The sequence below is a fragment of the Columba livia genome, chromosome 22 (assembly GCF_036013475.1).
Source record: "Columba livia isolate bColLiv1 breed racing homer chromosome 22, bColLiv1.pat.W.v2, whole genome shotgun sequence".
In the NCBI taxonomy this organism is placed as follows: Eukaryota; Metazoa; Chordata; class Aves; order Columbiformes; family Columbidae; genus Columba; species Columba livia.
Genome location: NC_088623.1, coordinates 5,159,241 through 5,186,956, shown reverse-complemented (window position 1 = coordinate 5,186,956; position 27,716 = coordinate 5,159,241). Strand labels below are relative to the sequence as shown.

Here is a 27,716-nt window from a genome sequence, read left to right as displayed (position 1 = left end):
GAGCAGTGCTTGGCTGACCCCAGTTAAACACAGCTGATAATGGGGACTGCACCATTCCTGCAGGCAGCCCAGTCCGCTCCTTCCCCAGTTAACCATTAGCGTTCCTATCGATTCGTTTGTAGACTTACGAGTAAAGGGCTCTGGGGAGGATTCGCAAAAGAGCCCATTCAGCGGGGAGCCGGCAGCCTCTTTCCGCCAGCTCCCATCTCTAAGTTAAGCGCAAGGATTAAGATGCAAAGCAGGCTGAAGCCAAGAACGCCCCTTAAAGACGGTTTCAGCGCTTGACAGCGCAATCGGTTTGGTCTGTTGGTTTTTTTTCCTTGGGGAATTACACCCGCGGAGCCGCACGGAGCAGCGCACGGCTTTGAAACTTTCCCTTGCACATCTGTGCGTGAGCGCCCGCGCTGGGCCCGCGGCCAAGGGCCGGATTCCTGCGGCTCCCACACGTGCGCCGCACTAGGACCCAGCGCGGGCTGTGAGTCAGTGAATGGGCTGGGGAGGCTGCGGGATGTGAATGGCTCTGCTGGCTGGGGAGAGCGGCCGCAAACCGGGGTGCTGAGCCCCGAAAACCAGCACGGACCCCCCTGGGGACCCCCCGCCACCAGGTGAGTGACCCCGCGGGCCGTGCGGAGTAACGCGGCGCCTGCAAGCAGTTGTAGAACTTCGGGATCTTCAAAATGAGCCGATGTGGGGGTTTTTTTTGGCTGCACGGTGATTTTCGCTCTCCAGAGGGGGAAAAGATCGGATGGCTTTGAAATACTGAGTGCTCGTTGCTTAAAAATAGCGTTTGGGAGAACGGTGTGGTCTAGTGAAACTGAAATTGCATCTGTTAGCGCAGGTTAAACCGCACGCACATCTGGAAGGTGTTCATAAAGCATTTGTGTTTAAGCTTAAAGCTTGAAAAACATCTTTCGTAAGAACAGCTTAACCTTAGAGAAACGTGCTGTTCGTCTCGTTCTTCTAATCCAGGTATATGAGAACTTAGTTTTGTTCGCATCGTACAGCAGTTACACCAATATGAAAATTCTTTACTGTCTTTGTTCTGAATATTAAGGCTTACTTAGCACTTTCATTTATTTTTTTGCTTGTGATATTTCTACTCTAGATAAGAACTCATTCCTTTCTTTACTCGTATAAATAAATAGGAATCCTGGCAAATCGAAGCATGAGTGGCTTGGGGCAGAAAGCTGTCGGCTCCAGGCAGAGCAGTTCACCGCTGTATCCTTGGGATGTTCCCTTGGAAAAGCCTCAAACCCGCTGCCAGTGACAGCGTTTAGTGATTTCTAGGGGCTGATAAGGCTGTTGTAGCTGATACACCAGGCAGAGAGGAAAACGGGGACCCAGCCAGGGCGACAGACGGGATTTCTGTGCCGAGAACAAAACGTGTTTGTGCTCCAGTTGCTTTCCTCACTTTAAATTCTCCTTATATGCTCAAGAAGTTTTAGAAAAGCAGCGAAAGTGAGCGTGCTTGTCAGGCTGGTTTTTCCAAGTTGTCACAACTTCCAGGCTGCACTGTAACTGTTAGTCAGATAATTTATGGGTGTTTTCATACATTAGAGTATCACAATGAAGTCCTTTGGGCACTTTTTTGCTAAGCCGAGATAAAACGTGACGATTTATGTGCAAGGAGATGGGGAGGACACCGATGTGCCTGTACGTTCGTACTCTGCACTTGGGAGCTGCTGTGGATGGTACGGAAAACAGGCTTTAAAAAACAACCCTGACAACTACCATTTCAGACACTCAGCTGAAATTCAGGCTACAAGATTTTCGGCACTTTCACAAAGAGGTTACGGTGATGGAATGAAGAACCGAATAAGCTGCAGTGTTCACATGAGTATGACAGGAAAGATTTGGCCTTTAAATATATTCATAATTACGTATATGAATACTTGTCTAACAAATCTCAGCCCGGCCGGGAGAGCAGCCGTCCTGATGGACCCGTGCAGTGCAGTGCAGTGATTTCACACCTCGATCCGCCCCGAAGGGACCTGTCGGTCTCACTATTGGGCACTCAGGAAAGTCACTGCAGCTTTTCTCGTCATCTGAGCTGATCTGTGTCCATTTGCTCAATCAAAAGCTGAAATTGCATTTTCAGATGCCTCCATTTAAGTTCAGTGGAGAGTTCCAAGAGCACAAAGGATCCTTCTAACCCATTCGCTGACAATTGTTACAGGCAATAAGCAGGCAGCCTATGTGATCACCGTAAGATGCTGATTTAAAAAATCAGGTTAGAAAAATACCACAAATATGTGTTCAGATTAGTATTTTCAAGTGTCAAATGTCTTTCTTTAATGGGATACCTAGCACAAGGGCCGGATAAAATGCATTTAAAAACTAGATTATTTCAATCAATAGAATAAGTCCCATAAATTCCCCTATAGCTCCATGACTTTGGCTGTTTAAAAATGTTCCTTTAAATGCAAATTTAAATGGTTTTCTGTTTCTTTACAAAATGCTTACAGGACTAAAAGAATACTGAACATATATTAATTAGCATTAGCTGAATTACAGAAAGGCACATGGAAAAAATATTGCTAAATTCAAACAGTTAACACAATTCTGCCGTTTTTAAGTCTATATTTTAAGAACAAACTCTGCCGAGAAAAAAATAAAGGGTTAATGAAATTAACGCTTTCGTTCCAAAAGATTCAATGTCCGAAGAGCAGAAGTCAATGCTGGATTGGTGGGTTTAGGAATATTTGTCAATCCTTCGCATCTCAGTCCAATAAAAGCAGTGGAACTCAGTGCTATAGCACTGGTGACCTCTGCCGGCAGCCGCCCCGGTCACAGTGACCACAACTAAACCCTAAGCCCTTGTCAGGAGACTGTATTGTCTATTTAATGTGAGTTACCTGCGCTCTCATCTGCCCGGTTCCGCTCATACTAAAGCTATAGGACTTAGTGGAAAGAAAATCTCAGACTCTCAATATCAAGCCATACTGCCCCTGCGTCCTGTAGTTCTGGTCTTCATTTACATCTCAGAAAAAACGATGAGATAAACAAGAAAAGGTGCAGCGTGATGGAAAGCCTGGAACATTTTCCGTCTTTAGAGAAACTACAGAGATAATGTCTGGAAAAGAGACGGCTGAGGAGGGGTAGAATGAAGATATTTATAGTCATAATTATCCTTAAGAATTTAAAAGGAAATGGCTGTTGTTGTCTCCCAGTTCAAAAATCGAGGAGTGAGAAATGAAATTAGCAGGTGGCAAGTCCACGGCAAAGAAAAGAAGGTGGTTGCTCTCTGTGGGATTCCTTTCCACAGGATATTGCGGTTCGCAGGGGCTCAGAAAGCAATCATGCGGTTCGGGAGATGTGTGATTGCAAAGGAGCCGGAGCGGGACAGCACGCGGGGCGCTAATCCCGCCACACCTCAATTCATCAGCTGCTGCCGGAGAGCGAACCCCAGCCTGGCGAGCTGGCCCAGGGCAGACACCCCAACTTCTGCACAGCTTCACAGTGTCAAATACCAGCCTGCTCCAGCTGGAAAAGGTGACTGAGATTTGCTATGGGCTGGGGGGTCGCTGAGGGAAGAACGGTGACTCTGGCAAAGCAAAGAGGTAAAGATAGAACTACTTATTTTTAGAATTACTTATTTTTAGAATTACTTATTTTTAGCTTTGTTTAAGAATTAGGTGTAGACACGTGAGCTCCCACTACAGAAAGACATTAACATTGAGATTAACATTATTCAGGCAAAGCGATGGCTAAATAGATGATGGCTGAGATAGTGGAGAACAGCCTGTGAAAGCACATAATTGTCTGATCTTCTGAAATCCACTGAACTATACCGCTAATGGGAAAATACAATTTTATCTCCTATCTTTACGGCCTGTTTATTTTGGAGCTGACTCCTTGTTTGAAACTCATTATTGAGCTCAAATCTTTCCTAACCGCTTTCACTAAAAATATATGTACATCTAAGTAAAAAGCAGCGTGGAAATAGTGCACTGTTCATCCCTCGACAATGCAGCTTTCCTTTGAGAACTGCATCCCCTGCAAAGCGCGGCCGTCCAGGGGGTGGCAAAGCAAACAGGGCAATGCCAAGAACCCCCTGCGTGTTCCGAGGCTGAAATGCAGAGACACGAGATGTCAGCTCAGCTTTGCTAACCTGTCCCAAGCACAGCGACTTGCTGTTGATGCATTAAACGTGTTTTTCAGACTGTAGCAAGCGCAAAGAACCACTACAGTTATTCAGAACCTCCTGCGTGCAAAAGTGGGACTTTGTGCCCACAAATTTTGCTCCTCTGAGATGATTAAATACTTGCAAATGAGTTACGATGCACTGGAACGTTAACACCTGGCGCTTGTAAACAATTATGGGGACGCAGCAGAAGGGAGGAAATGAAATGTAATGGCTCCACCAGTGCAGATCCGAGCGCTGGCTGCGCTGGTGGGGACCCGGGGAGCCCAGGACACAGAGCTGGCTGCGGGAATCCAGTGGTCAGCACGTCCCAGGCGAGGACTCGACTCCGCACACTCGCCGTCCTGTGCTCGGGAGGAGGACAGACAGACGCAGGACTCACTCACCTTCAGGCACAGCGGCTGTGTCACTCGCTTCACACCAAAGACATTTAGATCACAGTTACTGTGTAAGAGAAGAATATGTGCAAGGCGCTGCTCGTTATTTGGTGCCTTGAAGGTGAAAATCACTTATTATGTAGAGGATCCAGTATAGGTTGGGAAATTACATATTAGAGAGCAGTGTAGAGGAAAGGGACCTGGGGGTCCTGGGGACAGCAGGGTGACCATGAGCCAGCACTGGGCCCTTGTGGCCAGGAAGCCAATGGTACCTGGGGTGGGTTAGAAGGGGGTGGTCAGTAGGTCAGAGAGGTTCTCCTGCCCCTCTGCTCTGCCCTGGGGAGACCACACCTGGAATATTGTGTCCAGTTGTGGCCCCTCAGTTCCAGCAGGACAGGGAACTGCTGGAGAGAGTCCAGCGCAGGGCAACAAAGATGATGAAGGGAGTGGAGCATCTCCCGTGTGAGGAAAGGCTGAGGGAGCTGGGGCTCTTTAGTTTGGAGAAGAGGAGACTAAGGGGGGACATTATTAATGTTTATAAATATATAAAGGGTGGGTGCCATGAGGATGGAGCCAGGCTCTTCTCGGTGGCAAACAATGATAGGACAAGGGGTAATGGGATCAAGCTGGAACACAAGAGGTTTCGCTTAAATTTGAGAAAAAACTTGTTCCCGGTGAGGGTGGCAGAGCCTGGCCCAGGCTGCCCAGGGGGGTTGTGGAGTCTCCTTCTGTGCAGACATTCCAACCCCCTGGACACCTTCCTGTGTAACCTCATCTGGGTGTTCCTGCTCCATGGGGGGATTGCACTGGGTGAGCTTTCCAGGTCCCTTCCAATCCCAAACATACTGTGATACTGTGAAATCGGGCCCTACGCACATATCTACTTGACAACTTTCTATTTCCTAAGTATGGCTTTGCTAGTCTCAAAATCACTTTATTTGATCTTTTTCCTATTCTTAATCATTTCGTATTTTTCCCTCTGTACCGCATGGGTTCAGAGGTGACGCAAATGTTTGTTGGATCTGGTTCACTGAGCTGCTTTGATTGTCTTTATTTTGTTCTTTACACAATCCGGGTTCTTAAAAAAGAAGAAGAGCTCTTCAGAAACTTTTGTCACAGAAGCCAAGCACCTCATTGCTATATATGACTTTAACAGCTCTGGCTCACAGAATATGTGGTTTTTTTCTATTATTTTGAAATATACCTTTTATGTTTTTAAAGCCTCCATGTGCGGGATGACTCAGGTATGGAAAAAGACCTGTGCTTGTTCACAAAGAGCTTTGCCCGGTGGTGACTGACACAGGCCGTGGTTTCCAAAATGCATCATTTCCTGCCCATTATTTCCCTGACGTTCGGTGTCCCGTCCCGGATCAGAAGGTGTTTTGGGTGCGTGTGTTAACGCAGATGTTCAATTCGCCCATTTGAACTGCTGGTCTCTTGAAACATTTCAAGAGCGACTCGCAGTTCTGATGAGCACGACTATAAATTCAGCGTTACTTAGGGACCGTATGCATTTTTCATCTTATTTAGATGTCCAAAGCAAACTTCCTAAGTGCAAGGGATAGACTGTTCACCGCCTGCAGGCAGCTGCTGCTCCCACATTGCTGATTCCATAGCACAATTTGCTTCGGGGCCATTGACGAGTTTGTTCGGAGTGATCAGGTGAAAACGTCACGTTTGTACACTTCTCTGCTTGCTTCTGAGCTCCTAAGAATCCTTAAGTATCAAGAAAAAGAAATGCATGGTTACATCTTTTTGTTACCACCTTCACACATCTAGAAAAGGACTAAGCTTTGTGTTGGACTTCCAACATGGAAAATACTTCCAAGTGACAAATGTAAATAATTTTTGGTTCAAAAACCCCACAGTATACAGAACAAATGAAGCAGGTCAGTTAGACAGGGTTCCCGGAGGGGCAGATGGCCTTCAAATGGTGAGAAGAAGTGCAGAATGAAAGAATAAGTCAAACTGGAAGGGATGTCAGGAGGTCACCTGTCCAGCTGCCCGCTCCTGGACACCAAGCAGCAGCAGATTGGGATCAGGTGGCATCAGATAGTCAATGACAAGCAGCAAACTCTGCAACATTCTGTCCTTGGCAAGAAGTGCTCAGTGCAGGATTCTGGGGACGAGCTGAGTCCAGCCAAGGAACAGCATCTGAGGGACTTTCTGTCTCCGAGGGAAGACTCGGACTGGCTCCAGTGATGAAGACGATGTCCCTGTGACAATGTCCTGTCTTTATTGCTGTTTTGGCACATACAAGATTTTCCATACGAGAAGCCACCAGTTCTTTCTCTCATTAGTGAGTTTGGGAGTTTAAGGGTTTCTTTTTCACTTTTCCAGCTGGCTGCAGTTCACCCTCATCGGCTTTGGTATTTTCTCTTTTTATTATTATACGTTGTGTTTCACCAAGAATTCGGGTTAAGTGCTTCCATCACCTATAAAACGATATCCTCTCCCAGGCCAGATTCTTTCCTGACTGTTTGGCTGCTGTACTGGGGACTCAGCCCAGTTCTTCAGCTCAACCCATTACCACGTTTTTTGACTTAAGCAAAACAGTAAAAATCCAAAGGGGCTTAAAATCCTGGGCAGATCGAGAAGGCTCAGACGCTTGGTGCCTCTTCCACTATAAAAGCCAAGAGCATCAAAGGGAACCACCTGACGAGAGGTACAACAACAACAGGAACAGTTGTTCGCACACCACGGAGTTAAGCTGCAGAACTCTTAGTCACAAGGTATTTTGCTGCTAAAAATGTAAATGGATTCAAGGAATAGCTAAACAGTTACATGGCAGGGAAACAGAGTGAAGATTTTAAACACACAAAACCCCTCTGGCACGGAAAGCTGCTCGTCCAGACACTGCAGGAGGAAAGGAGAGCGGCTGGAAAAGTACCACTAATGCTTATCTTGCTCTTAGTCACTTCCTTAGGGATCTTCTGTTTGCCCCTGTCAGAGACAGGATCAACACGATCACTTGGCTATTTTTCAATCAATTATGTAACATTAGTCCAAGGTTGTTTTATACTCACTTCTTCCCATAATAAAGACTCCAGTCCTGTAAATAAGACTGGTATTCTTCATTCATCTATGGGTGACATTCCTCTATATTCACAGAATCACAGAATCCCAGAGTGTCAGGGGTTGAAGGGCCCTGGAAAGCTCATCCAGTGCAATCCCCCCATGGAGCAGGAACACCCAGATGAGGTTACACAGGAAGGTGTCCAGGCGGGTTGGAATGTCTGCACAGAAGGAGACTCCACAACCCCCCTGGGCAGCCTGGGCCAGGCTCTGCCACCCTCACCGGGAACAAGTTTCTTCTCAGATTTAAGTGGAACCTCTTGTGTTCCAGTTTGAACCCATTGCCCCTTGTCCTATCAGTGATTGTCACCAGAAGGGCCTGGCTCCATCCTCCTGACACTCCCCCTTTAGATATCTGTAAACATGAATGAGTCCCCCCTCAGTCTCCTCTTGTCCAGCTCCAGAGCCCCAGCTCCCTCAGCCTTTCCTCACACGGGAGATGCTCCACTCCCTTCAGCATCTTGGTGGCTGCGCTGGACTCTCTCCAGCAGTTCCCTGTCCTGCTGGAACTGAGGGGCCACAGCTGGACACAAGATTCCAGGTGTGGTCTCCCCAGGGCAGAGCAGAGGGGCAGGAGAACCTCTCTGACCTACTGACCACCCCCTTCTAACCCACCCCAGGTACCATTGGCTTCCTGGCCACAAGGGCCCAGTGCTGGCTCATGGTCACCCTGCTGTCCCCAGGACCCCCAGCTCCCTTTCCCCTACGCTGCTCCTACCAGGTATTGCTGTTTCATAAAATGTGGTGTTTGCTTATGCTCAGTTTACCAAGCAATCCATAAGGCTCTATGAAGTTTTTTCCTCTTCTTTGTCTTACTTCTCATATTTGCATTCATTGCAAATATTATTTGTTGCTGCAGGTCACAGATACACATGTTAAGTAGCTCTGGTTCTACGCTTCTCTGTTCCTCTGGTTCTAATGTTTTGTAGTCCCTCCACCGTGTTAAAACAAGCAGTACAAAAAGCAGCAGCAGTAATGAGTCAGAGTTTCTGGTGTCTATTAAATTTGCAAGAATCCGTGAGGTCTGAATAACTTTCAGGACACATAAGTACATGTCTGCCCCAACATACATTTTCTAATCGAATGGACCTCTAACTCCACAGCTTTTATTTTGGCCAGGACCGGTACCTATCCCGCATTTTCATCCAACTTGTTAATCCAACATATTAATCTTCAGCATATTATATTTTTGCTTTAAAACCTCTAACCTTCTGTTAGATGGGATCGACACTCAACAGTTTCCAGGGTCATCGGGTCGAGGGTTCACAAGACAGCATCACTTCACAAGTGTCGTTTCTCGTTTAAACAGACTGAACCCAGGCGATGCTCTTTGTTGAGCCGCATTTGAAGTCACTACACTGCACTTGTGTAGTAGCGCGTGTTTTATTTGCGGAGCTGTCAAGCCGCAGAAACTGGGCGTGCTTTGATTCCCCTGGTCAAGAATCCTTTCCACCCCTCTCCTTGTTATTGGTGTTTCTTATCAATGCTATTTATACACAACATCGATGTTTTTGTTCTGCCTAGATCCAAATCCTCGCTGCCCCAGTAACTCTTGCCAAACCCTCCCCTCGTTTTCTCAGCACAGGCTGTAAACACCAGAGTGCAAAGGTTCACCGCTCAGCCTCACATTCCAGGACACTTCACATATGCCAAAAAGCGTGAGTTTGTGGCTCTGCCAAGCACGCAGAGCCGCGGCGTGAGAGGGACTCCAATGCACCAGCTCTGCCGAGATGCACATTCCTGCCCTGGAAACTGCCCGAGTGAAGCAAACCGGCGCTACGGACTAAAACCACTTCTTTTCTCTGTGTGTTTTGAGAGAGAGAAGCACGTGCCCTTTTCCTTCTCATTTCTCCCACTCATTCTTTTCTATTTGAAAGCGAAGAAATTAGAAAACTGTTTAAGGAACTGTAGCATTTCTTACCTTTGTAAGACTTTTAGGTCACACACCTGCTAGGCTTACATTATTTAACACATAAATAAATAACGCTATTTTGCTTGTGTTAGACAATCTATAATTGTAATGTATTCATCGGCTGATGAAAATTCTAGCGAAAATGGGCAAACACCAAAGAAAAACCTATTCCCCATGCTGTGATTATGACGACAAACTGTGGAGCTCGGCTCCAGCAGCATTTGGGATTTTCACACCGTAAATCACATCTGCCCACACAGCACAGTGCAGCCAGATAGGAAAATTTGTCATCCAGGTGCGCGATTTGCAGCCAGATGTCTGTGTTTTAACTTTAATCTTTATATGACGGGTAATTAAAGAGGACTGCTGTGTCATATTGTGTTGAGTCACAAAGTGGTTATGAATACATTAACTGTGACATCTTATTAAGGCATCCAGTGTGCTTGGAATTCCTGATATTACCAATGTGATGGAACAGCTCCACATGACAAACACCAAATCTCATCAAAGCAAGCAGGCAGTAAAACCGTGCAGCCCTTTGGGGGCAGGAAAAAGAGATGAGTCATTTACAGATGTGCTGATGATCCATTTTTTGTCATTGCCCCGCCTGGGGCACATCAGGAACCAGATGAGCATTTAAACAACCACTGGTACTTTCAGCTGGACAAACTCTTGCAAAAAAATTGACATCACCTGTCTTCAGCTCATATTTGAAACAACTTTTACTAGATGTAAGAAATGAAACCCATAGAAATACCATTTTGGGGTTAATTCTCTAAAAATAACTGAGAAACCTACTGACAACTCTAAAATGCCCCATTTCCCTTCCAAGTGTGATTTTGCTGCTGGTAGGAATACCCACAAGAGGCTGGGTGGGTTGGTATTGTTTATCTTTCTAAAAGCTTCTAAAAACTTGTTCTAATTCCTGAAACTCTGCAAATGATCTGTCCCAGAAACAAGGCAGCCCCGGAGCATCGTTCAGAAAGGGAATGTGGGACAGGGCAGGTGTCACCTTCCAGTCTGTTCGTCTGCACCCTAGAGTGTAACCTCATGTAAACCTATACATGGAAATAAAGCTGGGAGGGAGCCCCAGTGAAAATCTTCAGCTTGGTGCACAGCACTGGGGGTTGGCACTTCCCCCCGTGCAGGCTGATCCATAGCGAATGCTGCTCATGCCAACACCGAAGGGGAGCAGGATGACTCAGCTCATTAATCAGCTATTTTTTCATATTAAGAAGCAAGTATTTGGCTTCCCCAAGTGCCAAAGTGATTGTTGTCAAGATCGTGTTGTAACTCAGATAGTTTTGGTCGCCTCTGACTCACGCAGAGAAGTGATCTGTGATCTGTGGCCTGCCTGTCCCACAGCTGGTGACGGATGAACGGCAACGCTGCACCCGGGCTTTCTGTTCACCACTAAGTCTTGGTCATTTCGGGGAGAAATGTTCCCATTCCTGTTGCTTTCCCATCAAGATTTGTCCCTAATTTGGAACCAACAGCGAACTCGGGGTTTGTGGGTTCTGACAGCAGTACCAATTGCTATCTAGACAAGTAGCTACTGAAACCAGAGCACTTGTATTTTGCTAAATAAATCTACACACTTCTTTAGCCAGACCATAGCACAGAATCTGCAGATGAACCACATCTCTAATTGCCAAGCCAAAAATTTGCTGAATTTATAAGAGGTCATGGAAGCCCGAACTTCATTTAAACTGCATTGCACTTTGTTCTTTGCTTAAAGGATTCCCATGTACAAGGGGCTGAACAGCAAGAGAAAGGACCAGATCTTTTCTTTACAACCGTCCTTTTGCACAGGATAACTGTATGACCAGGAGAACCTTTCAAAACACGGGCATTTACTTCAGGGACAGCTGCGGACTCCCAGCAAGGGACCGTCACTCACCTCTCCTGTTACACCCACCGCTGTTGCAGTTTGTGTGAGGTAAAGATGCTGCGGAGCGCTCGGGCTCCAGAGGCTGCTGGTTCAAGATCCAGACAAACCCCTTCCCTCACCTCATTTTCATCTTAAATTTCATTTCACCTTAAATGTCTGGGCAGGGAAGAAAAACCTCCTATCTTAAAACATTCCCAGCAGCTGCCTCCCGTCAAACTCTGACATAACACAAAGACAGAAAACTCCTCCTCGCCCACTGCTCGCTGGGTCTGTGCCCAGCAGCCCACATCATACAGCTAAAATATGGACCCAGCTCAAACTCTCTCTGCTCTCTGGGAGCATCAGTCAGATTTTTTGTGCAGCAGCTGCCTGACACGCTCAGGATGCTGAGAGATTTGCACAGCGCACAAGTTTGGACCATACTTTTCTGGCCTCGTAGGTTTAGTGTCAGGGCCTCAACTAAAGTTGGAGAATGATCTATTAGAGAGCAGCGCAGGGGAAAGGGAGCTGGGGGTCCTGGGGACAGCAGGGTGACCATGAGCCAGCACTGGGCCCTTGTGGCCAGGAAGCCAATGGTACCTGGGGTGGGTTAGAAGGGGGTGGTCAGTAGGTCAGAGAGGTTCTCCTGCCCCTCTGCTCTGCCCTGGGGAGACCACACCTGGAATATTGTGTCCAGTTGTGGCCCCTCAGTTCCAGCAGGACAGGGAACTGCTGGAGAGAGTCCAGCGCAGCCACCAAGATGCTGAAGGGAGTGGAGCATCTCCCGTGTGAGGAAAGGCTGAGGGAGCTGGGGCTCTGGAGCTGGACAAGAGGACACTGAGGGGGGACTCATTCATGTTTACAGATATCTAAAGGGGGAGTGTCAGGAGGATGGAGCCAGGCTCTTCTGGTGACAACCAGTGACAGGACAAGGGGCAATGGGTTCAAACTGGAACACAGGAGGTTCCACTTAAATCTGAGAAGAAACTTGTTCCCAGTGAGGGTGGCAGAGCCTGGCCCAGGCTGCCCAGGGGGTTGTGGAGTCTCCTTCTGTGCAGACATTCCAACCCGCCTGGACACCTTCCTGTGTAACCTCATCTGGGTGTTCCTGCTCCATGGGGGATTGTACTGGATGAGCTTTCCAGGTCCCTTCCAACCCCTGACATTCTGGGATTCTGTGATTCTGTAAAGCTGAGATTCTCAGAGCATAGGAATGAAGTAACCTCTTAAATCAAATCACTGTACTTACTCAGTACAAGGAAATGAAGTTTGAATTAGTTTTTATGAACATCTATTCTGTTGCTAATGTACAGAATCCATGACATTCTGTTACTACCCCTCTTCATGGTTGCCAGCAGTTGTCTCACGTTGTAACTGTGTGAGTCACGGTGCAACAGGTTAACACGGGAATGAGTAAATACCTTCCGCGGGAGATGAAAGCAAAGGTGCTCAAGACGAGGGAAGATCCCACGTTTCCTGCAGCAAAGACTTGGCAGGGCAGCAACTCCGAGGGCCTCTTGTGAGTGTTTGCTGCTGTACCACTTCATCATTGCAGCGCTCACAGGCTGGACTTGGGGATGCGAATCCTGTTCTACTGCTGCTTTTGAATCCACCATCCCAGAAAGGTGCGATAAAGGGCTATGGGAAAGAGAGAAGGAACTGTTACTCATATGGATTACAAACACTGACAAAACCCATTGTTTTTCTGCCACTTGAGGCACACACACACAAACACAATGAACAAATAAGGACAATAAGGCAAATAACAGTGTGAAGAAGTAGGATGTTTCCCAGACATCTTGAGCACTTATGTAGATCAGCTTTGCAATGGTTCGCTGTGCTGCCAATTAATCAAGATGTTCTTTTAGGCTGAAAACAGAGCAGAACAGAAAACATACAGGAAAAAAATAGGTACAGAGAATTTTACATAATGTCAAGACATTTACACAGCAACCACAGTTCAACGCGAGCACCGAGTGCGAACACGGGAAGCATGAAAGGACATGGGTGAAAGTTCCAGCAGCCTCAGTTTACAAACCAGCTCTGTCTCTTCCTAGAAATGATGTAGCAGAGTCGCTTCTGAACTGCTAGAACTCGAAGATTAAATCCTTTCTGCTCGTTTCCTTTTTCTGATCATGTCCAGAAAACGGCCCAAAGGTCTAAGCAACATTAGGAACCTCCTGTTTTTCTTGGTAAACTACGGTGGATGTCAGGAGACTCCTGTTTCTCCTGTAAGAACTGCTTGTGCTTCCAGAGAACGTTGCAGCAGTTACACAGATGATACCTGATCGCTCTTGCAGGGTTTCTGTGTTTTACTTGGTTTTATTTGGTGGTGTTCACAGATTTTTTTGTGGACAGCTCTAGTACAGACGTCTTAGAGGCCCCTGTTAAGCACTGAAAGGCAGCGAAGTCAAACCACTAATGAGCCACAGCCCAATTACTTAGGTTTTTAAACATTCAATTCAACTTGGGGCATGTTGATTTAGAGAAAAATACTCACATTTTAAGTTAGTTTAAAGTTGTATTCCCACATCTTATGTGGACTTCTAACAAAACGAGTTAAACGCAGTCACAGTAAGGCAGGCACAGAACGCACGTGCCTGCTGTGGGGTAAATACCCATTTGCAGCTGCAATAGAAATAAGTCAAGCTCTAAAGCTTCCATTTGAGTTTCTTTGCCACGATTTTCATATTGTCACGCAAAGGAAGTAATTAGAGAGGGAATTCAATCACTAAGAAGGTAATTTCATTCCGTAAGTTCAGAAATAGGAAAGAATACCCTAGAAGGTTGAGGGTTGGCTTTCTTTGGTTGGTTTGTTTAAAAAAGGGGCAGGGGAGACGCGTACACAGCTACTGCTTGGCGAGAGTCCCGTGTTATTCTTCGCTTGCTACACAAGCAACTGCTACTGATAGAGCAGGAGCTGGTGCCGAGGCCCATTTGATGAAGTGCCTGTAAAACGACTTGACGTTTTTGGATGGAAAATGCTACATACGCAAAGTTCCGTTCTGTTGCAGTATTGACTGTTTCTCCGCTGTCTCAGACATCTCTGAATGAACACAAGAGCATCTCCATTTTATTTTGCAATCTTTTGTCTATATCCTTAAGGTTCTTTTTAAACGCGAAAGAATCCAACACGTCCCTTTGAACAGCTACAAATTTGTTTAGCAAGCGCAGCCAGATCCGCAGCTTCAGTAAAAGACACGTTAAGGTTCTTTAAACTCTGGCCTCCTTTGCTGCATCCTTCTGTATTTTGACTTGCAAGTACAGACACATTTCATCTTCCCTTTTGTATTTGCAGAATTCCTGCCCCACTGGAATATCGTTGAGGCTTTTAAAATAGCTATAAAAGCACTGGAAGAACTGCAGAAGATAAAATTCCTTTTGATGTAAAGAATTAATAGAACGGAAAAGCCTGAAACACACAGGTATCAAGTATTAAAAAGTCCTCAGGACCTTGGCCGTAATTTCTCTTTGAACTTACATAATGTTCCAAATTCAAGATCTAGACAAACATTACAGATATGGAGTCTATATTTTGAAATCTGACCATGACATACTAGCTCATTTTCACCTTCTACTTCATTTTTGGAGTCGCCACATTTTAGGTATCACATTTTAGGTACCACATTTTAGGTATCACATTTTAGGTATCACTTTTAGGTATCTCATTTGTCTCAAATATCTTTCTACGGCGGTAGAAAAGTGCAAAAGGATAACGAAAATGAAAATTATGAACTCAAACAGAAATTAAACGCCAGCACTGCTGTTGGGATTCAGCTGGTTCTTATTAATCAGGGTTTGGACAAGAATCAGGATTTATATTCCCTTGTGAATAGCTGGAATCAGATCACTAGTTGGAAAAGTTTACTGGCCCTTAAAGATATTGTATTTTTCTGCCTTAACTACTTTTGGCTGTAAGATGGAATAGTAACATCGTAATCTGACTGCCCTCATACTTTCTTTTTCCAGATGAATTCCAGTTTGACTTTGGTAGTTTCCTGACGCCTGACATTCCTGTTCTTTCATTTCTGGCCGTTTCGTACAGGGAAGCTCAGGAGCAAACAGCGCAGAACCAGCTCAGGATCCACTTGGGAAAGGTGTAGAGGGGCCGGGCCCTGTACCCACCTTCCCGTGTCCTTCACGCTGGGTGGGATGGAGACATTGGCTTCCATAGACCCCAAGGGCATCCAGCTCCATCCGGGTGGGTTTATCCCATGTATGCTGCAGTAGTTTTCATGGCAGTGGGTGCCTGAGATCTTTAGTCACCCCTTTGTGCCAACGAATTAGGCTTTATGAAACCCTGCTGTCCTGTCAAATGTATATATACAGCTTGAGGTCTGGATTGGAAGTTCCAAAGCAATCATCATATGTCAATCATTCGTTTTAGGATTTGCTGTATAGCTGATACTATAGGGAAGATATACCACCATAGTATGCTCAGATAACTTATTCCTAGCCAGCATTTTTATTTCTAGCTCACTTAATTTTACCAGCTTTATGCCCTTGGGGCCATTGACTTCAAAAGAATCAGATTCACATGTTACACAGAATCCCAGAATGTCAGGGGTTGAAGGGCCCTGGAAAGCTCACCCAGTGCAATCCCCCCATGGAGCAGGAACACCCAGATGAGGTTACACAGGAAGGTGTCCAGGCGGGTTGGAATGTCTGCACAGAAGGAGACTCCACAACCCCCTGGGCAGCCTGGGCCAGGCTCTGCCACCCTCACCGGGAACAAGTTTCTTCTCAGATTTAAGTGGAACCTTTTGTGTTCCAGTTTGCCCCTTGTCCTATTGTTGGTTGTCACCGAGAAGAGCCTGGCTCCATCCTCCTGACACTGCCCCTTTCCATATTGATACCCATGAATGAGTCCCCCCTCAGTCTCCTCTTGTCCAGCTCCAGAGCCCCAGCTCCCTCAGCCTTTCCTCACACGGGAGATGCTCCACTCCCTTCAGCATCTTGGTGGCTGCGCTCGACTCTCTCCAGCAGTTCCCTGTCCTGCTGGAACTGAGGGGCCACAACCGGACACAATATTCCAGGTGTGGTCTCCCCAGGGCAGAGCAGAGGGGCAGGAGAACCTCTCTGACCTACTGACCACCCCCTTCTAACCCACCCCAGGTACCATTGGCTTCCTGGCCACAAGGGCCCAGTGCTGGCTCATGGTCACCCTGCTGTCCCCAGGACCCCCAGGTCCCTTTCCCCTACGCTGCTCTCTAATAGGTCATTCCCCAACTTATACTGGAACCTGGGGTTGTTCCTGCCCAGATTCAAGACTCTACACTTGCCCTTGTTATAGTTCATTAAATTTTTCCCTGCCCAGTCTTTTTTATCTGAAATAGGATACAATTTTCTCTTCTGTCAGGGGGGCTCTGTGCATGTGGAACACTGTTCTAACGGCCAGTCCGTCCCAGTAAGAGCTGCATCCCAAGTTTTTACTGCTATGGCCACCGTGACCTGAAGATCATGTATTGTTTTCCAAAGAAAACCATATTTTAGATGACTGTTGATGACTCTAAACTCCCATGAGTGTATTCTGCATGCAAGAGTATCATGATGCCAAACATTACATTCGTAGAAATAGAAGTCTTGATTATGTTTTACAAATCAGTAGTTATAAAGATATAAAGTGAGCGTTTTGGCGTCAAGCTCTATCTGTCCCATGTCACCGGCCTCTGTAGGTGCCAGAAGCCACCACCCATTGCTGAGAGGGCTCCCTCCCACCAGGCAGAATCACTTATGAAGGTGACAGGCAATAACATTGTTTTCCCCTTTTTAGGTTTCTCTGCAGAGGCACTAGCAACTGAAATACTTATGTACTGCTTCGGGAGGATGGAATGATAATATTAGGCTCCTGTAGAGAAGTAATTCCCATTACTTGTGCCCAAAAAAGCATAAAATAAACCCAAAGAAGAAGTGTTTTTAAAAGCCTTTTTGTTTTCTGATTTGGCGAATCCTCACCCTGCAGGTCAGGACTCACAGTGCTGTTTTCCCTTAAGTACCTAAAGTGGACAGATGCACCAAGCACTCTTGTCACTGCCCTTGCCCAGACTAAACCTGAGTCAGAAACGCATAGGACGCCGCTGATGCTCACGGTGACATGATGCTTGTGGTGACACGATGCTCACAGTGACACAATGCCCATGGTTACGTGATGCTCGTGGTGACACAATGCTCGCAGTGACACGATGCTCACGGTGACATGATGCTCGTGGTGACACGATGCTCACAGTGACACGATGCTCACGGTGACACGATGCTCACGGTGACATGATGCTTGTGGTGACACGATGCTCAGTGACATGATGCTCACAGTGACATGATGCTCGTGGTGACACGATGCTCACAGTGACACGATGCTCACGGTGACATGATGCTCACGGTGACATGATGCTCATGGTGACACGATGCTCACAGTGACACGATGCTCACAGTGACACGATGCTCACAGTGACATGATGCTCGTGGTGACACGATGCTCACAGTGACACGATGCTCACGGTGACATGATGCTCGTGGTGACACGATGCTCACAGTGACACGGTGCTCGCTCATTGCTGTGGGGCAGCATTCTTCTCAGTCTGCTGCTCTCCCTAGAAATACTCAAGGGAATATTTCAGCTCTGGAGGCATTTGGAACAAAAGGAAGTGCATGAGACACAGGTAGCTTCCAACTGACTCTCCAGCACACATCAAGCTCTTATTTACAGGATGAGTCACCGCACACATAACAGAGGAATGAAATCTCGAGTCCATTAGAAATTCCCGTTTTCTTGCTCATCAGCGAAGCTGAAGGGAACGCTGACGTGCCGAGCCTGACGCTGCTCTTACTCATCATGGCTTAAGGATTCCCTTCCAGGCCTCTCGGGCCACAGACGTTTTGTTCCCTGAATTGCTACTGCTGGAGTTTAATTCGCATACCTGTTCAAACGCTGCGGTGAGGAAGATGTGCCAGCTGACACCTTCTCTTTAGCAGCAACTCCAGAAGCAACTGCCCCCCTCATTTCTCTCTTACTCCCAGAAGCAGCGCGATAAAACTCAGACACTAACTGGTGCTCATTGGGGTGACGCTCGTGATTCAATTTGCTGCATGGACAGCCGAGCATATCGTGCATCATTGCAAATAATACCAGAAAACAATACTGGCTGCAAACCAGTAGCCACAGCACAGCACACGTGCTCCATATGGTGTCACTGAAAAATCGCACAAACTCCAGTGCTGGGTCCAACCCTGTATAATAACATATCAGCAGCTTCTTGTGCCATTATTGAATAAAGCAACAACTTCTCATCTCTGAAATGGAGGGGTCTAATCAAATAATTCGGGGACTCTACCGGCTCATTCAATAATCTGAAAACTATTATATCCTGCTACTATGATGTTAATTTTCTTCTATTGCCTGTAATCTGAATTACAAGATTGATAAATCAAGTGTGTGTTCTCACAAGCCTAATCCCTCGTATTTCCAGACCTGAGAGGAAGCAGGTTATCTGCACTAGGGCGCTCACCTCTGAAACATGTGTCGCTTCAGAAATTCAAGATATAATCAGTGTTTCTGTAATCACAAAAGGATTCAAATATCCTGTTTATTTCTTGCACAGCCCTAAAATACACCAACAACTTCAAGAATGACAGAAAGCAGCGCTCCAAATTGTATCGTGCTTTAGATGGCAGTATTTTGTGCCTGTGTTTATTGCCTGTGCTTGTTTTTAGTTAGAAAACAATTTACTTGCTGTAGGAGCCAAAGTGAGCGTTAATTTATCTCTTCTCTTACTAGTGCAGGAGCTACTTTAATGGAACTTGGTGAATGTGCAATTAGAAGGCTGAACTGTCCTCTCTATTAAAATAAGGCACTAAAAATATTCTGTGCTACAGCCAAACCCATTTCTGAGAACTGTTTCTAGCTGAAACAAGGCAATACAGTGAGGCTACGATTTCTGCTGGAAACGGAATTACTAGAATTCATGTTCCTTTGAGGCTTAAATATATCTTAACTGCACTATGTTGGCAGCAAAGAAGAAAGCAGCTATTTCTCTTCGTTCTATAGGTATGAAACCCCCCCCGTTCTTAACGTCAAGCATGATTCTTAGCGGAGTGATCGGAATGCCCTGGGATGATGGATACTGGATGTTCTCCTAAGCCCCGGAGCAAATTTCCGCACTGGAAAGCTGTCTGTTGTTCATGATATCACAGGCGAATGTAGCCAGAAATAAGAAACATTAGAAGCCCATGAACTTTCTGAAATGTAATTGTTTTTCAAGTAAACTTCAAGCAGCGGGTTTTCATCCATCTCCCCCAGCCCTTCCTACCGAGTCAATGAAGGAGCAAAATCAACCCACTTCAAACACACATGTAAAAACACTCCTGAAATGTAGCAAAACACAGTGTTGATGTTTTGCCAGTTACCATCAAGGATATATAATATTACTCGGTGAAAACAGCTGATTTTAGAGGAGCACATAACTGGAAGGGACCCTCCTGGGTCGGTTAAGTCCAGTCACTTCAGTTTAAAATATCCCCTCCAGAAAAGCTATTTAAAGCATGAGGATTGTGACAGATGTGCAAAAGAAGTATTTGTGACTTGTTCTGACAGAGCCGAATACCTGAGGGAGGGTTTTCTGTTGGTTAAACATCATCACCGCTGCTCTCTGCAGTCGTGCTGAACCCCGTTTCCAAAATCACAGCGGCCAAAATCCAACGGCAGCTTTCACAGGGAAGGGGCCAATCTGTAAAATGCTCTTGGAACTCCGAAACTCTCACATACATCTTTACTTGCTTTATAACCCTGTTGCGATCTGTCCAAGTGCTGTGGTCTGGAGTCGATCTGCACTGGAACAGGTACCAGTCTGGGGGCTTTACATGGAGCAGAGATCTACACAGGCATTTGGTAACACTTCTAGCACTGCTATTCTTATCGGGAGCAATTCATTTAGAAAATGTACTAAATTTTCAGTTTTAATAAGTTTCCAGGTAACGTACCCTTTTTGTCTGTTCTTCCTCAGATTCTATGGGACAAAAAATGGGAATTCCCTATATATACTTGTTTTGCTTGGCACCTGTTTCATGCACAGGTGCCTGCAAGCCAAGAGGGTTTCTTACCCACCAGGTTTGTAATGGTGCATGCATGTAATTCTGAAGAAATACTGACCTTAGCAGGATATTTTATTAACCTCTGGGAACGGTAGGTAGAGATGAATGGTGTATAGATGCTGTCTTCAGCATCCTCTGAATAACACGGCATCATTTACTGGATTCTGCCACAACCAGAATCCGGGAAGAAGACAGTAAAAGAACTTAAATAAACACCCTGCTGAAAATAAACTCCTTTGTGGTTAAAAACCAGCCAGTTGGAACTGAAACAGTGTTTTCTTAGGGTGGCAGAACAGTCGGAAAAGTTGTTGGATTATTTTTGGCAGCGGCCAGCATATTATAGCTCTATCATTACTGTTACCGAACTGTTAAGAGTCCACTGAAAGGGTTATTACTTTACTAGTACATTCCTGCAAAAATACAGCGTGCTCAATCCGGGAGCATGAAGCTTCAGATTTTAGAACTTTGACCTTTCTGACACGTTCATGTCCCTGTAATTAGCTTAATTCCTAAATACTTCGGCCACACAGGTACGGGAGAACACGACAGCAGCAAATCCAAAGAGCGGCCAAATGGCACAAGTGCTGCGCGACGTGCACGACGGGCACACACAGACTGACCCGCGGGCACCTCCTGCAAACAGCCTTGGGAGGTTTTGCTTGGGCTTTTAAAAGTTAAGCAGCTTGTATGTGGATCTCGGTAGGAGCCGAGCCCAGTGGCTGCAGCTCTGGCAGCAGCTCTGCTGCGGACGGACATCACGCAGGTGTCGAATCCAGCCCATTCCTTGGCATTAGCAGCACGTTCTGCTCAGCTAATGAGTCTCCACACTGAATCCAGCAGGATCTTTTGCAGTAGAGGAGCAATTATACAACCCCTAGTTACCTTATACAACCCTTAGTTACCTTATACAACCCTTATTTACCTTATTAAATGGAACACATAAGCTATCTAAATATTTAAGATGAATAAAACACCATTTCTACCACTTTGAACGGCAGTCCTGAATTTACAATATTTGACACCACTGAGGTGTCAAAGGCACAAGTGGGAGAGCCAAGCAAGCGGATTTGTCCCGTATTCCTGCTACTGAGTGGCGGACGGTGTCGAAGTCACTGGTTTGCCGGCTGTTTACTGAAACAACCCCTTCTCATTGCAGCGGAAGGCGGCACAAGCAGGACCCGGCTCAGCTGGCGCAGAACGGCCCGATGGCCCCGGGCGGCCCCGCGCGGCTCCGCGGCTGGAGGGAATAGAGACCAACGGGCTGCAGTTCTGCGTGCGGATCACTCGCAGGTAAGCACCCCCATCACCGATACCACTATACACCATTGAAACACTTTCAAACGATGCTCAACCAGCATACAAGTGGGGAGGAGAGTTGTCAACTTAAAAATCACTGGTTTGTCTTCTAAAGAACGAAGACAAGGGCAGTCTGCGTTCACTACCCCACTGGTCCCTGCTAGCTGGCTACTGCCTGGCTAAGACGGGAGTTTTCACTTATTCTGTCTTCTTTTATTCTGTCCCCAAACACCCTGTCTTTTGTGGGGAATGTTTACTTATAGTGAGAGGTGGTTCACTTAGAACTCACAGCTCTCATTAAACATCCTCAGGTTTAGCACAGTTTCTGTATTCTTGGCATGGAAATGCCCCTGATAACCCTTGTGGCCAGTGTTACAGACATACCCATGTGCTCCCAGCGCTGGAACTGCCAGCCCTGCATCGCCCTGCAGTTCACTTGGGCGCTCGGCTGCTCTGTGAACACTTCTAGGAAGCACCAGGAAAGGGTCTAAAGGAACTAAATATGTTACAAAGTTTAGAAATACCCAAAAATAGCTTGTAAAATATCCGCATGTGTCAACAAAGAAGTCTACAATCCTCACAGTGTAAGGCATACCTATTCTTTCAATGTTAACGTTTCTTGCTTGCACTGCCACGGAGTCCAGTCCACTTCTTAAACTGTCAATTTCTGCTCTCCACTAATTTAATAATTGATTTAAAGATTCAGTTCGGAATATTCAGGAAAACTACCAGGTATCTCAAATCCATTTGGTTCGTGTTTGGGCCGTGCTCCCCACAGTCCTACCACAAGGAGAGCAAACACAAGGCAAGTTTAAATAGAAAGAAAAGGCGAGCAGGTGAGATCGTTCTGATTTTGTCTTAATGGCCTTAAAGCAACAGCCGTAGCATACGCAGCACCAGCAACGGGAGATAAATGTAGCTGCACTGTAGAGCAGAGAATCCTGCACAGCACAGACCCAGAAACAGTTCTTTGTGAGCGCTGAAACATCTCCTTCCTATAGAAAGCAGTAATTAGAAAAGGGGTTGATGTATAAACACAATAGGTTGAGGCTGCTATTGGCATGTCTAAATTGCGCCTGGATTTTGTTCAGCAAACCTTTCCCATTAACATTTCTGTCGGGAAAGCTAACCCTTTGGAGATGTAATGAACCATCTGATTTTAATTTGGTTGCAGAACAAGGGGTTACTCTCTGAATCGCGCAAGCCAAGCTATTGAGCTACACCCAGCTCTGTTTCCTTATACAGACGATGACGACTGCTTAAGCACGAGCGGCGTGCGGGAAAGCAGCAACCCTCAGCCTCCTTTTAAGCAAATTAAAGCAGCTTTGGAGCAGCAGGGATTTTCTCTGTGAGGGAGATTTGACTCTCCTCATCATTGTTTTGTCCCAAATTTTTCCAGGCCAGCTGTGGCACAGACAACCGCTTGTGTGCCTTTTGGCCTTTCTCTTCTTTCCCCCTGCGCTGCAGCGACCGCAGCATCTTCAGCCTCTTCAGCCACCACCTTCACTTGGCATCTCGCGCTGATTTCTTAAATGCTTGTCCAGCCCTGCACAAACGCCGCTGTTTATTTCATTCCAGCTTTTGTCCGAGATAACCCTTTCCACCCAAGATCCTACGGGACATCTTAGGGCTCTGCATTTTCTACAAGACTGTGCTCTAACAAAGCTAAACCCCTGGTTTGGTGCTTTAACGCTGCTGGGGATTCTAGTCTGAGAAAGCCAAATAGAGAGAAGGGGGAACTTCAACAGTAATTGACCCACACCCAGAAAAAACATTCAGAGATGCTGGGAAATCACGGCGGAGCTGCAGAGCCCGATTCCTCCTTTCCAAGGGCTGTTTGTCCAGCCCTGCCCGCTGGCCGGACACAGCCACGTCGGGGCCAGCTGAGACATGTCAGGCAAACAAGGCAAAGAGACGGGAGGAGCCTCACTTACTGATGTATTGTTTTTGTCTGTTTATACCCTGTCTCTGTTCATCAAGAGGAAATACAATGTCTGCCCTTAACTGCAATTTCAGATCGTTTTGGAACGGCTCTCATTCCCAGGGTGCCTGTTGGTGATTTGTTAACCCAGCATGTGGCTAAATTAGTCAACACATGGTAGTCACTTAACAAGGTATTACTGCTGCTGGTCTTCTAGCATAAAATTGCTCTTAGAAAGACCTAGACGTTTGTGTTACACTTTCTGCACGCTCTCCTGGTAGAAGGATGCTGGCACTGGACCTGCTGTGCAGTGACATTTGATGACCTTCCTGCTTACGGCACCCTGAGAAAAGGACGGTGTTTCCCCAGATGTAATTCCCAGTAGTGTGGCCACAATGATTTCAGCGATGCTATACCTGAGATGCCAACCCAGAGCAGCCTCTCACCCACAGGGCTCCTGAATAATACCCGTATTTGTCCTGATAGGCAGCTTGAACATGGAAAAATCCCGTCTGCCTTGTGACGCCTGAACTCTTCTTGGGGGGAGCGTGGGCTTTATCTGCCCCAAACGGGCACTGCGGTGTCTGGAAAGGGCAGAAGGGGCAGACAGAGGTGGCGGTGGGGCCCATCCGCACGGCCGGTAACCGCGGCTGTCGAGCGTGTGGTAATGGCACAATTCACCAGGGCTGCCCCGTCACCAGGACCCGCTCGGGGTCCCCACCCCAGCCCAAGGACACCTCTGCAGACACATTAACCCAACCAAAAGCTCTTTTAGCCGAGGGAGCGCCGCGGCCCTCGCTGCTCTGCAGGATATTTGCAGCCAGGAGACCGGCCCTGGCCAAAAAGGTTGCTGCAAAAATCACTAGAGATTTCACTCTTGGGAACATGCTGTCTCCATATGGTCTCCACATTAATAACACCAAACAAGTGCTTCATAAACAGTGTTCTAACAACAAATACCAGAGGAATTAATAATAATCTAGCTATTATTTTCTAGTGTTCTCGCGCTATTAGGAACATTTATGCTGTCTGGATGAGCTCTTCCAGCAGAACAACATCTGGCGCCCATATGAATACCTGATGAAATCTGTATGATCCCGAGTATCTTATAAATTTATTGTCAGCAACGGCATCCGTTTGTGCCAGCATGGCTTCCAGTAACACGACGTTTTTCTTTTGTTCTAGGTGCATAGCGTAATGTCCATGCTGTACTACACTCTGACTGTAGCTTTTTTGATCGGCACACAGGCAGCTCCAAAGTCAGAGGACGATGCTCCACTGGAGTATCCCGCAGAACCCTCCCTGCTCAATCCCCACGGCGGCGACGGACACCACGCTCCCCAGGCGGCTCCGCAGACATCCCGCGGCCACCCCACGTGGACGATAGGTAGAACAGAAGCTCTCAATATCACCGTGGACCCCAAATTTTTCAAGAGGCGGCGTTTCCGCTCCCCTCGGGTGCTGTTCAGCACGCAGCCTCCCCCGGTGTCGGGACACAACGCGGGGTTTCTCAGCGGCGCGGGTTCCCTCAACAGGACTGCCAGGACCAAGAGGACCGCGCACCCCGTGTTGCACCGGGGGGAGTTCTCGGTGTGCGACAGCGTCAGCATGTGGGTCGGGGATAAAACCACAGCCACCGACATCAAAGGCAAAGAGGTGACGGTGTTGGGAGAGGTCAACATCAACAACAACGTTTTCAAGCAGTACTTTTTCGAGACCAAGTGCAGGGAGCCGAAGCCGGTGTCCAGCGGGTGCCGGGGGATCGACGCGAAGCACTGGAACTCGTACTGCACCACCACGCACACCTTCGTCAAGGCGCTGACCATGGAGGGCAAGCAGGCGGCCTGGAGGTTCATCCGAATCGACACGGCCTGCGTGTGCGTGCTCAGCAGGAAATCGGGGAGACCCTGAGACGGCCCGAGACCCCGCGGCAACGACCCCCCTACCTCAGTCTGTAAATTATTTTAAGTTATAAAGGACTGCATGGTATATTTATAGTTTACACAGTACAGAAAGAACCTCATTATTTATTAAACTCTTTTCGAAACCTTTTGTGTTTTGCAATTTATTTACTGGCAGGACCCTTTAAAAGATGTTCGACTCTGCAATGTTCACAGGGCCACTGAACAACCTCTGCTTGATATCCTACAAAAATGAAACGTTTTCCACACGTATTCCTTTCTTCCACAACAAAAGAGTTTTCCTCACGACACCTGTCGATTTACTCTTAAAATCTTGTAGGTTTATTTTAGATTGAAATGTTTCTTTCAACTACCAAGAGACTAAAAAAGGTCTTTCAAAACTTGCTTCCAGTTTTGCTAATAATGCATAAAGATATTAAACTTATATAATTAATCACCTTAGTGAACTCCTGGTAGAAATACTAGTTCTTCATGTTGCTAGGTAAATTTCTAACTAAGGCCTTTAGCGTATTCTTTAAAATGGCTAAATTATTTTCACTGTGAAAATAATCCATTCGGAATTATTCTGGAACATTTGTCTGCACAAGAGTAGAAACACAATGTATGTATAACTGCACTAAAATTGTATTTTACAGCTCATTACCTATGAGCTATATTAGAGTGATGGGGCTGCAAATGTCAATATACATATATAAATTACAAAAGTTAATGTGGCTTATAATTAAAATCTGAACATTCTCTCAAGCTGGCATCCTGGCAATGGGGACCTCACGTAAACCCAGACCACAAAGCAATAGTGAGGATGTGTTTTAGCAAGGAGCCCCAAAATAATTGCCTCATAATTTCCGTGCTTTGGAGAACTCTGGTCTGTGGAAGCTCGCGGCCGGGCCTGAGGCCTGCGCCGGGTGTTCCAGGCATCGCCCACTGGACAAAGTTGTCGTTTCTCTCATTGTTTCCTTTGGAAGAGCAGCTGTTATCCATTGCAGAAACTATTTCAAAACAAATACCGCTCAGGTTTTTCAGCTTGGTTTCTCCCACATCCTAGAGGGCACGCTCACACCCCTGCCTTCCCTCGTGCGCTGCTCCTTAATGAAACAAGCAGGCCTGACTCTTGCTTCCTCCAGCAAAGAAGGGCAGCAGATCTCTAGAGAAAATGGTTAAACAGTGTCAGTGGAAACAGCCCGACCTAAGCAAGATGTGCTTTCTGGCGTGGGGGAAGCGAAAGGCACGGAGACCATTGCTGATAATCCCTGGAATGCCACTTTCCAGCCCCCTCTAGTAGGTGGTTATGGTGTGGGACAGCAACATGCCACTGAGAATGTTGTGCTCTCTCCAGAACAACATATTTGCAGTATTTGCATGAATAGTCAGTTATCTGAAAGGTCAAGGCGAAGGCAGGCTCCTGACGGCCCTGTGTCTGCCAAATAACGGCGACTTGTTCTGGAGCAGGGGGAGGCGACGAAGACGAAGGGACGTGGAGAGCGCAGCCATGTCGGCATCAGAGCACGGTCACAGAACAGTCACCGGGGCAAGGAGGAGGGAGATAGTGAAACAGCACGTTTGATATTGTTGATACCCCGTTGTGTGACACCGCTGTTCCAAACCGTAGTGAAGCCAATGACAAGTCATCTTTCATAAAGACCTTCTGATTATCTCAACAAAAAGTGCTCTCGTATCACCCTATATCAGAGCCAGGTGAATCGTCATGGAAAATTCCTCTACACAAACACACTGCGAGGGGATCCTGCAAGCCAGTGTTTCCCACATCATCCTGGCAACCCGGGCTCGGAATGCGATGCCTGCAGGACCTGAATCAGTGTGTGTTTGTCACTCATTATCCTCTCTGCTCTCTGCTTCCTGGGGCAACAACTCGTATCTTAAAAGCAAAGGGCTGCATCAAGATTTAATTAGAAAACTAACTCAGTGCCAACTGTTATTTTCTTTCCCCCGGAGATAAAATGCAGCCAGAGATGCCCGAGATATTGTCCCAGATGCAGTGAGTCGATCCTTTACCTCGTTAGGTTACAGTAGATTGTTGTATGAAATGCTTTTTGGCCAGAGGAAAGGGGACAAACGCACCTGTCTTCAGCTTGTTCTTCTGGGAAGTACACCCAC

General features: G+C 46.7%; 2 protein-coding genes across 18 annotated transcripts in view; one reads left to right on the top strand and one right to left on the bottom strand.

The window, feature by feature from the left end:
- Positions 1-27,716, bottom strand: part of LOC110364635 (uncharacterized) — a 94,922-nt gene that overhangs the window by 26,388 nt on the left and 40,818 nt on the right. For all 17 annotated transcript variants that reach the window (XM_065038804.1, XM_065038806.1, XM_065038807.1 and 14 more), the window contains one exon: positions 12,800-13,016. In XM_065038804.1, the coding sequence (XP_064894876.1) occupies positions 12,800-12,994 (195 nt within the window). In that variant the 5' untranslated portion in view covers positions 12,995-13,016. The remainder of the gene's footprint in view (positions 1-12,799; positions 13,017-27,716) is intronic.
- On the top strand, positions 132-25,731 carry NGF (nerve growth factor). The gene is made up of 3 exons (XM_005510362.3): positions 132-605; positions 21,619-21,752; positions 24,865-25,731. Exon 3 carries the CDS (start codon positions 24,877-24,879, stop codon positions 25,588-25,590), a length of 714 nt encoding a protein of 237 aa, XP_005510419.2. The 5' UTR covers positions 132-605; positions 21,619-21,752; positions 24,865-24,876; the 3' UTR covers positions 25,591-25,731.